The sequence below is a fragment of the Phallusia mammillata genome, chromosome 1 (assembly GCF_965637545.1).
Source record: "Phallusia mammillata chromosome 1, kaPhaMamm4.hap1.1, whole genome shotgun sequence".
Classification (NCBI taxonomy): Eukaryota; Metazoa; Chordata; class Ascidiacea; order Phlebobranchia; family Ascidiidae; genus Phallusia; species Phallusia mammillata.
Genome location: NC_137252.1, coordinates 32342775 through 32355690, shown reverse-complemented (window position 1 = coordinate 32355690; position 12916 = coordinate 32342775). Strand labels below are relative to the sequence as shown.

The 12916-nt window shown below is 39.2% G+C and overlaps 1 protein-coding gene across 3 annotated transcripts in view; it reads left to right on the top strand.

The window, feature by feature from the left end:
- LOC145215056 (zinc finger homeobox protein 4-like) overlaps window positions 1–12828 on the top strand; it is a 60086-nt gene extending 47258 nt beyond the window's left edge. For 2 of the 3 annotated variants that reach the window (XM_080083710.1, XM_080083703.1), the window contains exons 14-36: window positions 1694–1828; window positions 1999–2100; window positions 2177–2287; window positions 2357–2471; window positions 2627–2679; window positions 2752–2856; window positions 3102–3195; window positions 3273–3325; window positions 3600–3683; window positions 3804–3873; window positions 4179–7040; window positions 7396–7577; window positions 7874–8077; window positions 8169–8313; window positions 8469–8867; window positions 9252–9418; window positions 9670–9755; window positions 9952–10085; window positions 10368–10655; window positions 11002–11111; window positions 11167–11250; window positions 11582–11630; window positions 11975–12828. In XM_080083710.1, coding sequence (XP_079939836.1) covers window positions 1694–1828; window positions 1999–2100; window positions 2177–2287; window positions 2357–2471; window positions 2627–2679; window positions 2752–2856; window positions 3102–3195; window positions 3273–3325; window positions 3600–3683; window positions 3804–3873; window positions 4179–7040; window positions 7396–7577; window positions 7874–8077; window positions 8169–8313; window positions 8469–8867; window positions 9252–9418; window positions 9670–9755; window positions 9952–10085; window positions 10368–10655; window positions 11002–11111; window positions 11167–11250; window positions 11582–11629 — 5631 coding nt within the window. In that variant the 3' untranslated portion in view covers window position 11630; window positions 11975–12828. The remainder of the gene's footprint in view (window positions 1–1693; window positions 1829–1998; window positions 2101–2176; window positions 2288–2356; window positions 2472–2626; window positions 2680–2751; window positions 2857–3101; window positions 3196–3272; window positions 3326–3599; window positions 3684–3803; window positions 3874–4178; window positions 7041–7395; window positions 7578–7873; window positions 8078–8168; window positions 8314–8468; window positions 8868–9251; window positions 9419–9669; window positions 9756–9951; window positions 10086–10367; window positions 10656–11001; window positions 11112–11166; window positions 11251–11581; window positions 11631–11974) is intronic. The other variant, XM_080083719.1, reaches the window with a different exon arrangement.
- The last annotated feature ends 88 nt before the right edge of the window (window positions 12829–12916 follow it).

Genomic DNA, 12916 nt, shown 5'->3' with positions numbered 1-12916 from the left:
TTAAACACTTAAGTTAAGCGTACAGTTCACATATGCAGCTAAACCTGTGTCAATGAGCATGTCAGCAGATAAATTTTTGCCTCGTTTTGACAAAAAATGGGTTGTAAATTTATTTGCCAAAACATGAACACATTTGAGGCCATTTAAGAAAACAGTTTCTTCAACATTTTAGGCTGTCACTTACTTTTTGAATTACGTAATCCTGTCCATTTTGGCAAACAATTAAGGTCGCAAATTTATTGTCAGTTGCAATTGGACAGGAAAACCACAAACACATTTTTTGGTCTCTATTTTCACCCAAGTAATGAATTGTATCCCTGTTTTCATGAAGCTTAAAAAGTTCCAGCCATGCGAATCTTTATCCACTTAACAGCTTCGCGCTTGATATCATCACAACGGGTGGTCCTTTTCCCATTTGCGTCAAGCTAATGATGCTATTCTGTGTTTTTTCTTTCATCATGTTTGGTCTCGGTCAATTTTGTCGTCATGCCTTGAGAAAAAACCTCACTCTAATTGATTGCTGATTTTCCTGTTTGTATGTGGGTGACTAAAAACTATTTTTCAATACTGATTAAGCCTAAACAAGGCCAAGTAGCGTTTGTCTGCGCGTTAGAAAACTTAGATATTTTTCGGAATTTAATGGGAAGTATCTTAAATGCAAATTTAGACACTTTTGGTATTGTTACAACTTTAAAAAAATGACCTTTTCTCCAATTCTTATGAACCAGAGACTTTCAAAACCTGCATTATATTCTTGGCCATAACTGGTTTACTTTAAACATATATATTTTCTAAATTTATATACTTGGTCAAGTAGAACTGAACTTGTTTTTAGCTTCAGTAATGAAACAAAAAAAGTGTGGTGGTATGAAATAGTTTTATGCGTACGTTGTATTAGGCTTATTAGGTTGGCATCTCGAAAACTAATAGCCATCTAAAACATATTTTTTTCCTGTGTTGAAAAGAATGCAATACCAAACGAGTCGGCAGATTCATAAACACTAACACCATTTACGTTCCAACCGTAATTGTTTCGTCAAAAACTATTTTTCGAGACTCAATTCTGGCCGCGACAAAGCAAATTTTTGACCTTGATCTTAAAAGTAAACTGATTTTATAGACTGTTTGGCGTCTACTGACACCGTAAAAGTCTCATCTCACTTTGATTTTAAATTCGATAGCTGCTTTAAACTACTCTTGCCCAATTTCTGTCTGTCGTTGTTTCATCTTGGGCTCATCCATTTATCTGAAACTGGCGACGGATTTCAAGGAGTTTTATCCGGTTGTGGCCACTTCAACTATATATTTGCCACAACTTTCATGTTCTGACAATATTAAAAAAGTAAATTCTTTTCGAACCTACACCATCTTGAGTTAGGCGGATTAAAATGTATTTCCCAAGTCCACACATACTTGTAACTCATTTAAACTCAAATTTCTAAAAAATGTTCTGTTGAGAAATTGCGAAAGTGAAGCTTGAAGAAGAGATTGGTTTGTCGAAATGTCGTTACAACTTGCTTAAAAGCAGTCACATGTGATTTTTTTAAATAAATGTTCTATTTGAATAAGAAACACACGATATGGTATAGCCAAAATTTATATTACTTATAGTTGTGTACTTGTGTGTATTGTCTTAATTCTGTTTCTTAAAAAAGCACACCTATTCAAACATTGTTTTCGTTTATTCCATTAGTTAAAGACCAACTTCAATCTTCATTGCAAGACTGAAAAACACACAAACAAGTTAAACCTGATTGCTCATGTACGAGAAGGAGGGGCAGCCACTGAATGGATGATCACACACGTCATCAATGGAAACATCACACAGGTAGCACTATGACGTCACAAAACCAATTGAAAAAACTTTTTTATTGTGTTTTTGTTTTGACCCAAATAAATGCGATAAAACAAAATACCTCTATTATTTTCCCAAACAACTTTTTATGACGTCACAATACTTAGTGATGTCATGCTAACGTATCTTGACATTTTTTCTAGAGTGTGGCGTGCAACACGTGTCAATTCGTGACGCACAGTTTAGAGAAATTGAAGCAACATTGCTCATCCGAACAACATCAAGGTGTTCAGACCGTTTGCCAGGTCAGTGTTTCTTATTTCGATTACCACAACAGTGTTTCAATGACAAAAAATGACATTAAATTAATTGGACCAACAGTTTCTCCACAACTACATGAAACGGCGTTGTGAGGCCATAAACAAAACCGGAAGGAGTTCTGACCTTAACTTGACCTTAAGATGCCTGGCTTGTGGTGACTTCAAGACTCCGGTACACTATATAAAAGTTTTGCGATTTGATAAAACGTTTTGACGATTTTAATGCGATTTTGTGTTGCAGTATATTGTTGAAATGGTAAGACACATGCAAACATCTGAACATCAGATTCAATTGCAGCGTCACAATAACCCTCCTATGACGACACTTCAGGATGTGGTTGCCATAGAAGCGGACGGTAAGGGATTAAAATAACTTTTTCGTTAGGCACACGAAAGTTACTGCTATTATTTTGTTAACCAGCGCTAAAAACTTGTTTTGGAATTCGGAAAAAAATGTTTTTTTGACAAATTTAAAGGTACTTTGCAAAATACATAAACATACAATTTGCAGAAGAACCAGAAAATCCAAAAGAAGAAAATTCTGTTAAAATGGAAACAGACAAGGTAATTTTACACCGATGAATAAATTAGATGATAACTTTCAAGCTGTGGTTTTTACCAATCTTTTCTTTTTAGGAGTGCCATTATTGCAATTACGTCACAGACGACGATGACCGTTTGAAAATGCACATTATGATGCAACACAGCGACCAACCACCAACACAATGCCCCTTGTGCCAGGTACAGTTACTGCGTTATTCGTTGGTTACAGATCCCAACGCGCTATTGAAAAATCTTTGACATTTTTTGAAAAGATATTTTTCTTACGTGCACAACATAGAAGTGACGTGAAAAATAAAGTTTTTTAAAGCATTTTTGTTACATTGTTTAATGCTTAGAAAAAGTGAATTAAAAAAGACATTTCATTTTGTATGTTTCGGGTCCAAATATAATTATATTAGTTAAGTTTTTTTTTTCTCACGCAGGAGTACTTCAAGGACAACATGCACCTTCAAGTGCATCTCATGCAGTTTCACAAAATCTCGCTTCCCACTGGTGCTGATGACGTCACAAATTCAGGTATTTTTGCAAATAAGATTTTAAAATATTCTAGTCCTTGATAAAATCTCGAACTAAACTTCCAAATATTTCCACAGAATCTCCCGAAAAAGTGTCTTCACGCCCTGGGTCTGCACAAGAAAGTTCAAAGGTTAATTGCTGATGATGGTGTATATTTTTTTTTTGCTTATTCAAATAGAATCATAAACAAGATATTAACCGTGATCGCCTATAGTAAATTCGAATCCACCTGTGGTTTTCTGTATTTACGGGAAATCGAGCGACTTTGTACAAAACCATTGGTGTCTACACAGAATTAAAATTAAGAAGAACATAATATTTACCAAGAAGCTGTAACATTAATTGGATGCTTTGCTTTCAATTGCAATTGCAGACAGTTCAATCTCGTCTGTTTTTGTTTACAGAGTCCTAAAGAAGCGGGAAATTTTTCACTTTCGATCGACCAATCAGAGGTCAAGAATGAACCACGTGCCAGCTCTATATTCAAGGTTTGTTGTATAAAACTTTATAGCCATACATGATACATTCTTTAACAATTGTTAGGGTAAAATTAGATTTTCAGAACACTTTGAAATGAAACAATTAATTCAAACTTTATTGATTTGCAGCCAAATGAAACAGAAATGAATGTTTCTTCTGCCATGGACGTTGAAGAATCACCAAAAAATGATTTGAAAGGTAATTGCAATGAACTGGTTACTAAAATTTACGAGTAACGTAACAAATCGAAGAAAGAAAATGAAACGAATCACATCAAGTTTATGGGGACTTCGGCTAAATTGAGTTGCTGATTCCGAACAAGACTTTAATTTACATCCATAAAAGGACTGGTGTACGAAACTGTATGAAGGGTTTATTGACATACAGTTAATACATTAGCTGCGCTAAAAGTTGCACTTCTCAAATTTAGAAACCATTTGTTGTTGAACAATTTCAACATATTGCAAATAGATCTAATACAACAAATATTTTTTGACAACCAGAACTGACAACCAATTTGGACCCCAAACAACTCATGACGTCATCACCTCATGACGTCAAAAACCAAATACAACAACATAATGATGTCATAGCTGAGCAGCGTACCACTTCCACGGAGAACGAAAACCAAAATGAGATCGCCAATCGACCTTTAAGTCCATCAACTCCTTCTGACAGCTATTCACGATCCTGTCCTAACTTAGCGGCCATTTTTGACCACGATGCTAAACCGTCAGATAGCGCTAAAGAGCAAGATAACATAGGCGGTTTTCCGGATCCCAGTACAAAGCCGAAAAGGACCAGGATTCGGTCATGCCCGGTTGTAGAAAGTTCTAGAAGCCGCGCGTGCCTAGATTTGCTGACGAACTACGGTTTGGAGCAGGCACTGCACTACGTAGAAAACCGAAGTCCTGAGAATAGAAATAAAGCAAAAAGCTTTAAGATAGACCAGGAGGAAAAGAAGTCTCCACCTCGGGAACCGCAGGATGTGAATTCAAACCCCAACGAAGGTGGTGCCCCTGTGGCCGAAGACCGCGCTGAAAATGTTCAAGTTAAAACAAGTATGGAAAGCACCGAACGGGGATCTCCCGAAGCTGGAAGCGAGGGCGTAGGGAAAGGTAATGATGATGAAGTGTTGTCTTGTCAATACTGCGGCAAGGAATTCACTGGACTTTGGATTCTCAAAGCACACGAGGAAGTTGCCCACGGAGTTTGTATTCCAACTAAAAAGATCCAAAAAGTCGCTTCGGCCTATTCCGACCAGTTCTGGGTCAAAGTGAGAGATCAAATCGGTGCTAATCCGGACCAAGGCAGTGCAACTGAACAGAACGACCTTCTTATGGCACAAGCGACTCCACCGTCAGGGATAAATGGTGTTAATCAGGAACAGGCTAAAGAAATGCAGCAGCAGATGGTTTTGAAGGCGATTCTCGGTGCACAAAGCGGTGGCAACCAGTGGGAATCAGCCGGAATACAAGATGCTACTGGAAATCAACTGTACATGAACGAAGCTTTGCCTGGTAATGTCCTTTCCATGAATCTTTACTCTGCTCTATTACAAATGCAGGCGCAGTCCCTTGGCCTCACACCGTTTCAGCTTCTCGCAAACGCCGCGGCTGCTCAACAGATCCAGCAACAGATGAACATTGGATCAGGAGTTGGAGGACTTTTGCGACATCCGGATACGACAGGAAGAGCAGGGGCTACTCCTCTTAACTTTGCTCCTGGTTTGACAGCGCTTCCCAACCAAGGCTTAAACCAAGTGCCTAGTTTTGATAACTTTCCCAAGAAGGATCTCGGAAAAACGAGCACCTCTTCTTCTTCCCAACCTCCGCAGATGGAGATTCCGGTAAAAAGACCGCGGACTCGGATAACAGATGACCAGCTGAAGATCTTAAGAGCCAATTTCGACATCAATAATTCCCCCACTGAAGAACAGATTGAGCAGATGGCATCCCAAACCGGTCTTCCTCCTAAAGTCATCAAGCATTGGTTCCGAAATACTCTCTTCAAGGAGCGACAAAGGTCAAAGGATTCCCCGTACAACTTCAACATTCCTCCAATCACCAGCCTTGAAGATGCTTACAAAAAGTCCTCCATCAAAGAAGAGCCAATGTTTAGAGAAAAGACGGACACAAAGCCGCAAGATGCAAATCAGTCTTTAACTTCTTCCCTAAAGATGGAAGTTCCGTCCCAACATCGGCGCAATCTTACTCCACCAGAGGACACCAGCCATGAGATGAACAACATCCTTATCAACGATGCCTCGCGTATTACAAACAGTGGAGAGATTTTGAGAAGATTAGCAAAGTCCCCATCTTCGGAGGAGACTGTTAGTACCCATCCATCACTCCTTAACAACGCTCTTTCACTTGTTCCGCATCAGTCCTCTTTCCAGCAGCGCATGAAAAAAGAGGAAATAAGTGTCCACCAAGAGCAGGAAAACAAACCGCAACCTAAGCTTCCATCCTATAACTTTCCCAGTCTTTCCATGGACACCAGGAACGACTCTTACTACTATGACAACCACAGCACGACCGACGCTTCTATGACGTCACAATCCGGCTCGTGTCGCCGCACACCGCGGACACGCTTTACTGATTATCAACTACAGGTCTTGCAGGAGTTTTTCGACCGCAACGCTTACCCGAAAGACGACGATTTAGACCGAATGTCCACAGCTTTGAACCTGAGCACTCGCGTTATTGTTGTTTGGTTCCAAAACGCCCGCCAGAAGGCGCGCAAGAGCTTGGAGCAGCAACAGCAGACTCAAAACGCAGACGGGGACAACCTTCAAGTCAACAGCGCGTCGCCGGATCTGTCAGAAGTGCGTAGCATGACTCAGCAACAACAAAATGACTCAGCATCTCCTGGCGTTGAAGATCTTGCCCGAAGAGCTTTGAACGAAGTGAGCAAAACCATTTCTCGTCGTATTGTCGAGTCCGATGGGGTCAAAGAGCAGCGGCGGGGGAAACCAAACCCGGAAGTGAACGCACTGCCGTGTCAGTACTGTGACGCAACGTTTACGTCATCGGATTCATGGAAACAGCATCATCAGCAGCACGTCATGGCATCGATGTTCGGCCAGTACATGTACATGCAGGGTTTGGTCGGGGAAAACACTGGCGATGAAAAGCCTATGGGAAACACTGCTGATGGTAAACCGACCTTTGCAGAACAAACCTACGGCAAAATTCCCAAGCAGTGGAATCAGAGCAATATGATGGGATCGCAGAGCGGGATAAAAGAAGAAAAAACTAATTCCTCTTCATACAAGAGGAAAATGAGCATTTCTCCCACTCTCTCTTCCTCCTCTTCGACGAGTCCTTATCAGAATTCTCAGCTCGGCTCGTTTAAGTCAAAAGGTACGAAAATGCTGCATATATTAACTGTATTGCCATTCGTTTGGGTAGCAATTTGATCTAAACCTCCAAAATTTTAGAAGTTTACTCTTTGAGCTGGCTAGTAAACAAGCTTCGTGCAGTCAACCACGTATTTTGACAAACCAAACCTGGCCATTGTATTCGATGTGTTGTGTTTGTCTAAAGCTCCAAAATGTATGACTGCACGAATCGTGATCGCCAACTTTCGGTAATCTCTTAGAAAAAACTCGTTGACTAAGTCTACTTTTTAATTATCATTGATCACATTATGCAAACACACATGCATTATCATTCATTTCCGAACACACATGCATTATCATTTGTTGTGTTGATCCAGGGCCGTTCGACAACGACAAAGAGGGGGCGGGGGTGCAGAAAGACCCCAAGCGGCTTCGCACCACCATCACACCGGAACAGCTCGAGTTCTTGTACAAACAATATTTGATTGATTCAAGTCCAAGTCGAAAAGTCATCGAACAGATCAGCGAAGTGGTCGGACTGAAGAAGCGCGTCGTGCAGGTGATTATTATAACAGTGACGTTTTTATGACGTCACACAACAGTGACGTTTTAGGGTCAAAAGTGTTATTGGAAGTTTGTTTCCATGTTCTTTGAGTTTGGAGCTGAAAAAAAGATTTTGTTGCACTATTACGTCACAGTGTTGATTATGTAGGCAGTGATGACGCAATTCACTTTAGTTGGCAATTTTGTGGACAAAATTAGTGGGCAATTCTTGGTATTTGCGCGTATAAATCACAATGCTTTAAATTTCTGTTTCAATATGACGTAACGACATAATCTATGACATCACAATAGGTTTGGTTCCAGAACACAAGAGCACGGGAACGGAAGGGTCAGTTCCGGTCATCGGTTGCTCGTTGCGTCACCGGACAGATGACACACTACAAGTTTTGTCAGCTGTGCAGGATGGTCTTCAGGTCGAAGGTTGAACTTGACGCTCACCTGCAGATTAAACACGGACAGGATGACGTCAGCAGTGCTTCCCCGCCAGAGAAAAAGGTACTGTGTCAAAAAAATATGTTTGGAAACACTTTTTTTTAATTTTCTATTGATTGCGAAATTTTAATAAAACATTTTGTTTTTTTGGCAGTTCAAAAGCGAACTTTCGATGCCCACTATCACGAGCAATGACGTCAGTAAACCTGAGAATTTCGTTCAAATTAAAGGTGAAACGTCATCAAATATGCAAAACCCTATGGATCAAGTGAACAAATCTTTTGGAAACATCACAAATGGTGCGCATTCTTTCTAAAACTTATTTTAACCATCAAATGTAAAATAATTGGCGACAACCTTTCACTGTCAAAGTCATACAGTTTCCAACTTTCAAATTAATAACAGAAAAGTAAAAATATGTTTCCTTTAACATTTTACTAAAATTTTCTTACAGCTGCATCAAGGGACAATAACAACAACGTTGCATCGACTTCGACCAATCAAAGCCAAGCATTCTATGACGCAATCGGCCAACAGGGCGTTGACCTTCAAAAAAAGTTGGCCTCGCTCTATTCCGGTGGCGCCAAAGAGTTTCCAGCTCCGGCTTTGTTTAACTTTCCGCCCACTGGAGGCGCTGCGGTGCCAAACAGCGCGGTGAAGTCCCAAAGTAGAGAATCGACTTCACCAAAGCAAGAAGTTTCGATCGAACGTCAACCGGTTGTAACGCAACAGTACGATCACGCAGTCACTTCCGCTGTACTGCCGTTCAGTCGCAACAGTATGCCGGAAATGACGTTTGCATCTGTATCTAAGCCAAGCAGTAGCGTTTCCGGAACTTCCCCAACCAGTGTTGGTAAGTTTTACAAGAAATATCAAACATATATTCTATTGCTGCCAGGCGTAATATCAAGTTTATAGAGCTCTTCTGGCAATTGTATTTTTGTTCCGATGTTTCGACGTCCTATACAGGTTGTCTTCATCGGGGTAAATAACACGGAATGCGAGTTGCACAGTGAAAAAATAATACATTTGCCAGAAGAGCTCTATAACTTGAAGAAATATCAAAAGTTTCATTTTTTATTAGGTCAAAAAAGTGCTAAAAAAATTGCAAACTTTAATCTTTTGAACAGACACAAAAACCGAAAAATTGAAAAAAATGACTGATAAGTTTTCAAAATAATACGCCACCACATTTAAATGTGGATATCGTCTTAACGCGAAGTAACACTTTTTTCAGCCCCAGCTGAGTCCGGTATTCTTCCGCCGCCTAAACGTTATCGCACACAGATGAGTTCTAGCCAGGTGAGGGCACTGAAGAGCTGCTTTAAAGCTTGCAAAACTCCGTCCCTACCCGAATGCGAGTTAATCGGATCCGAAGTCGGGTTACCCAAGCGAGTTGTGCAGGTAAGAGTCCTTGAAAACGGAGTTCAAAAAGTCTCAAATTGAAATAGTAAAAATGAGTACAAAAACACAAAAAATGGTTTAGTTGAACCATCAATGCAAAATTAATAATACCAAGTCTACTGAAGATGCCAGTTAGGTGAAATATATATATTCCATGTAAATTCATTGACTGATTATGTTAAAATATTTTTCATTATAAAGTCTATTCATAATATAAGTTGTATCTTAATTTAAACTGTATTCGTTTTCAGGTCTGGTTCCAAAATTCTCGAGCTAAAGAAAAAAAATACAAACTAAAACAACCACAAAATGACGTCAACGGCAACTTTGTTGAAGAGTAAGTTTACGTTAAACTGTATGAGCGGACGGTTTAATTTCCGTTGTAATCTAGTTTTTATAAACTAAAAATCAATTTATGAAATCTTGTTCAAAACTAAAACTGGATAAATGTCTTTGTAAAACGAAGAATAACACATAACCAAACAAATGATGTAACCTTGAATTTCATGATATCTTTGTTTCGTCACAAACAGGTTTTTGGTGAAGGAATGTGAGATTTGTTACCCAGCCGTCCACTTCGCGTCTCAACAACACGCAAGAGAACACACCTTCTCTCGATCTCATCTCCAACAACTCGTGCGTCATCTCGAATACGAAGCCTCCTCAGGTACAGCGTCATGCATTGTGACGTCATTTTTGTCAAACATTTGGATAAAAAATGGCAAACTTTATCCATGACGGAATTTTGAACTTAGTTGTTAAATTCAAAAATTAAAAAAAAAGATTTTTTACATCATGTCTGATGACGTCATTATCATGTAACATTTACGTAATATCTGAAGATATCAATGTCGGGCATTATAGACGAAATACCAATTGACATCATTATCATAACTTACAAAAAATATATCCATGGCGAAGACGTCAGCATGTGTTTTTATGACGTCAGGTTGCGGAGTCTCCCAACACAGTCCTGCTTCTTCGTATGACAGTTCAGACGCCGCCTTTTTATCCGAGCCCTCTTACTCCCCTCCCACACAAGTGAGGGCTCCTTCCCCATTGACGTCATTCGCCGCCACAGGGGGAGGCGACTCCCAACTGAGCGGTCACGTGACTTTGACTGTAAGTCGCGTGGGCGAGCGTGGGAACTTTCACGCCCAGCCCGGAAGTGAAGAGGACCGAAGGTTTAGCAGCGCCCCTAGTGACAACTCGGCAGAAGAAAATCGATTTCAACATGGTAAGAAACTTTGTCTCGCTGTTCTTTTATATTTATTCCACTACTTCAAGCGGGATATAAAAAAAATTCCAGGGAGTGTATAAATTATAAGAGCTAAATGAATAATTTTGCAGCTAAAGAAGGGTAGGGTTAGGAAGTAAGTTTTAATTAAGTTGTATTAAATTTTAATAATAACACCTAACCTCAACCCTAAGAGCCCCAACCGTCAGAATTTTTTGGAGCTATAGCGTTCTATATGTTTGCGCCACCTAACGAAATGTAGCCAAATGTACGGCTGACGTGAGTTATGGTGTTAGTAGATTTTTCATAAAGTGAACATAATTTTAAGAAAAAACGCATTTTTTAGGTGAAGAACAAAACTCAAATTCGACAAATTCTGCTGTCTGTCAAAACCGAAATGAATTGCTCGAACAATATCAACAGGCAATGCAGCAATTTTTAGCCAACCAACAACAGGTACATACAAATAAAATTGGTTAGTTTGCAGTGCTGTAACAAAACTGTTTCACAGGAGGGCGCCACAGAAGGAACCGACGAAGACAAACATAGAAATCTTCAACAGATTCAAAGCGCACTTCAACAATCTGTATTTCAGGTCAGTAGAAATTGGATTAGTTAAATTTGTCGGCAAATAATGAATAAAATTAGGTTAAAAAAGATGGATGTTAAGCTTTACCATCAAAACGTTTTTTAACGTGCTCTGTGCAAAAAAGCAAACCAAAAAAAGACAAATACAAATAATACAAGTTATAAGGATTATCTGTTTAGTTGCATAAGTTGTAACTGTAAGTTCTTGGCAAACTTTACTGCTGCTGCCGATTCCGGATAATCGCATAAAAAAGTTTGTCAAATTGGTTATGCGATTAACCAAAGCTGTCTTCAGTTTTTGTGAACGTAACAATAAATGTTTCTTTTGTTGTTGTTAGATGTTCCAACTTTCACAAAGCTCTGGCGCGGAACTTGCAGACAAATAAGGTACAATGACTAAATAGTCTCAAGTTACGGTAAAATCAGTTTGCTGTTGTATACAGAACAAATTGATTTTGCTTAAACAAGCATCTTTAGTGTCTTATTTAAATAAATATGTCTAAATAGTCTCTAACATTACAACACAATAATTTGCTGTTCTTAAAATGAAAAAAATTTTTTTAAAAAAAAATTTCGGAAATAGCTAAAACTATAAAAATGTTATAAATGTAAAGGTGTGTTGTTCACGATGAGTGTGTGAATCCACAAAATAACATGCCTAATCATTGATATCAACAAACAAACAACATTTTTTAATTTTAGGTCAGTAATATTGTTTTTTTCTCTTGCAGAATGTTCCGTTTTTCAATTTTCTTCATCGTACAGTGACAAGTTCCAATATTTCAAGTGTTTTTTCATCGCAACCATCATGACATCACAGTTGTTACGTCATAAACGTCCCTATTACGTCACATACACCCGTCCAGTATTGAGCATTACGGCGCTTCTGCAATCACTGTACGAATTATGATTTTTCACACCAGTTAAATTTATTCATCGCTGCCGCTACCAACCAACAACGACGTCATTAAGCGTCAACGTCAACATTACGTCAGTGCTTTGTGACGTCACTATTCTAGGAGTTACCTTTTTCGTCTTCAAATGTTGTAGCTTTCAATCATTTTCCCATTCCTTCGTCAACGCAGTTTAAAATTACGCGGCATTTTCATTCATACGTCACAGTATATCCCCGAATACGTCACAATGCAATAGTGAAATTCGCGCGAAATGCAGTAACCGAGCTGGTAGCCGAATAAACCATTTGTACATATTTGTAGCGTTAGCAGTCCTTCGCAGTATATACAAACCACGCTTTGTTCATTACGTCGTTGGTTCGTGGTGGCTACGTCATAGTGCCATTGTTCCGTCCGCGCCTTCTACATGTATTGTGACGTCAACAAGCCTTGATACCAAACGCTTTCTTGTTTCTACCCTAACTTTTTTTCGATGCCTATTTTGTTATGTCACTATATGGAATGTGCCTTTTTAAGGGCCTGTCGTCATTAGCAGTTTGTGGCATAGTGTTGCCTATTGCTGTGTAATTACTGTACTTTTGCTTCACCCGATAATCAAGTGTCTCTATATGATTGGACAAGTGCACGTTTCTATTGCATATATAGCGAGTATTACAGAATTACGCACATGGTTTTGTTTGTGGTTTTTGAGAAAAGAGACAGCATTGGCTACGACTGGTTGTTTGCTGCAAATTCAGGACACAAGTGGTATTACAGCAG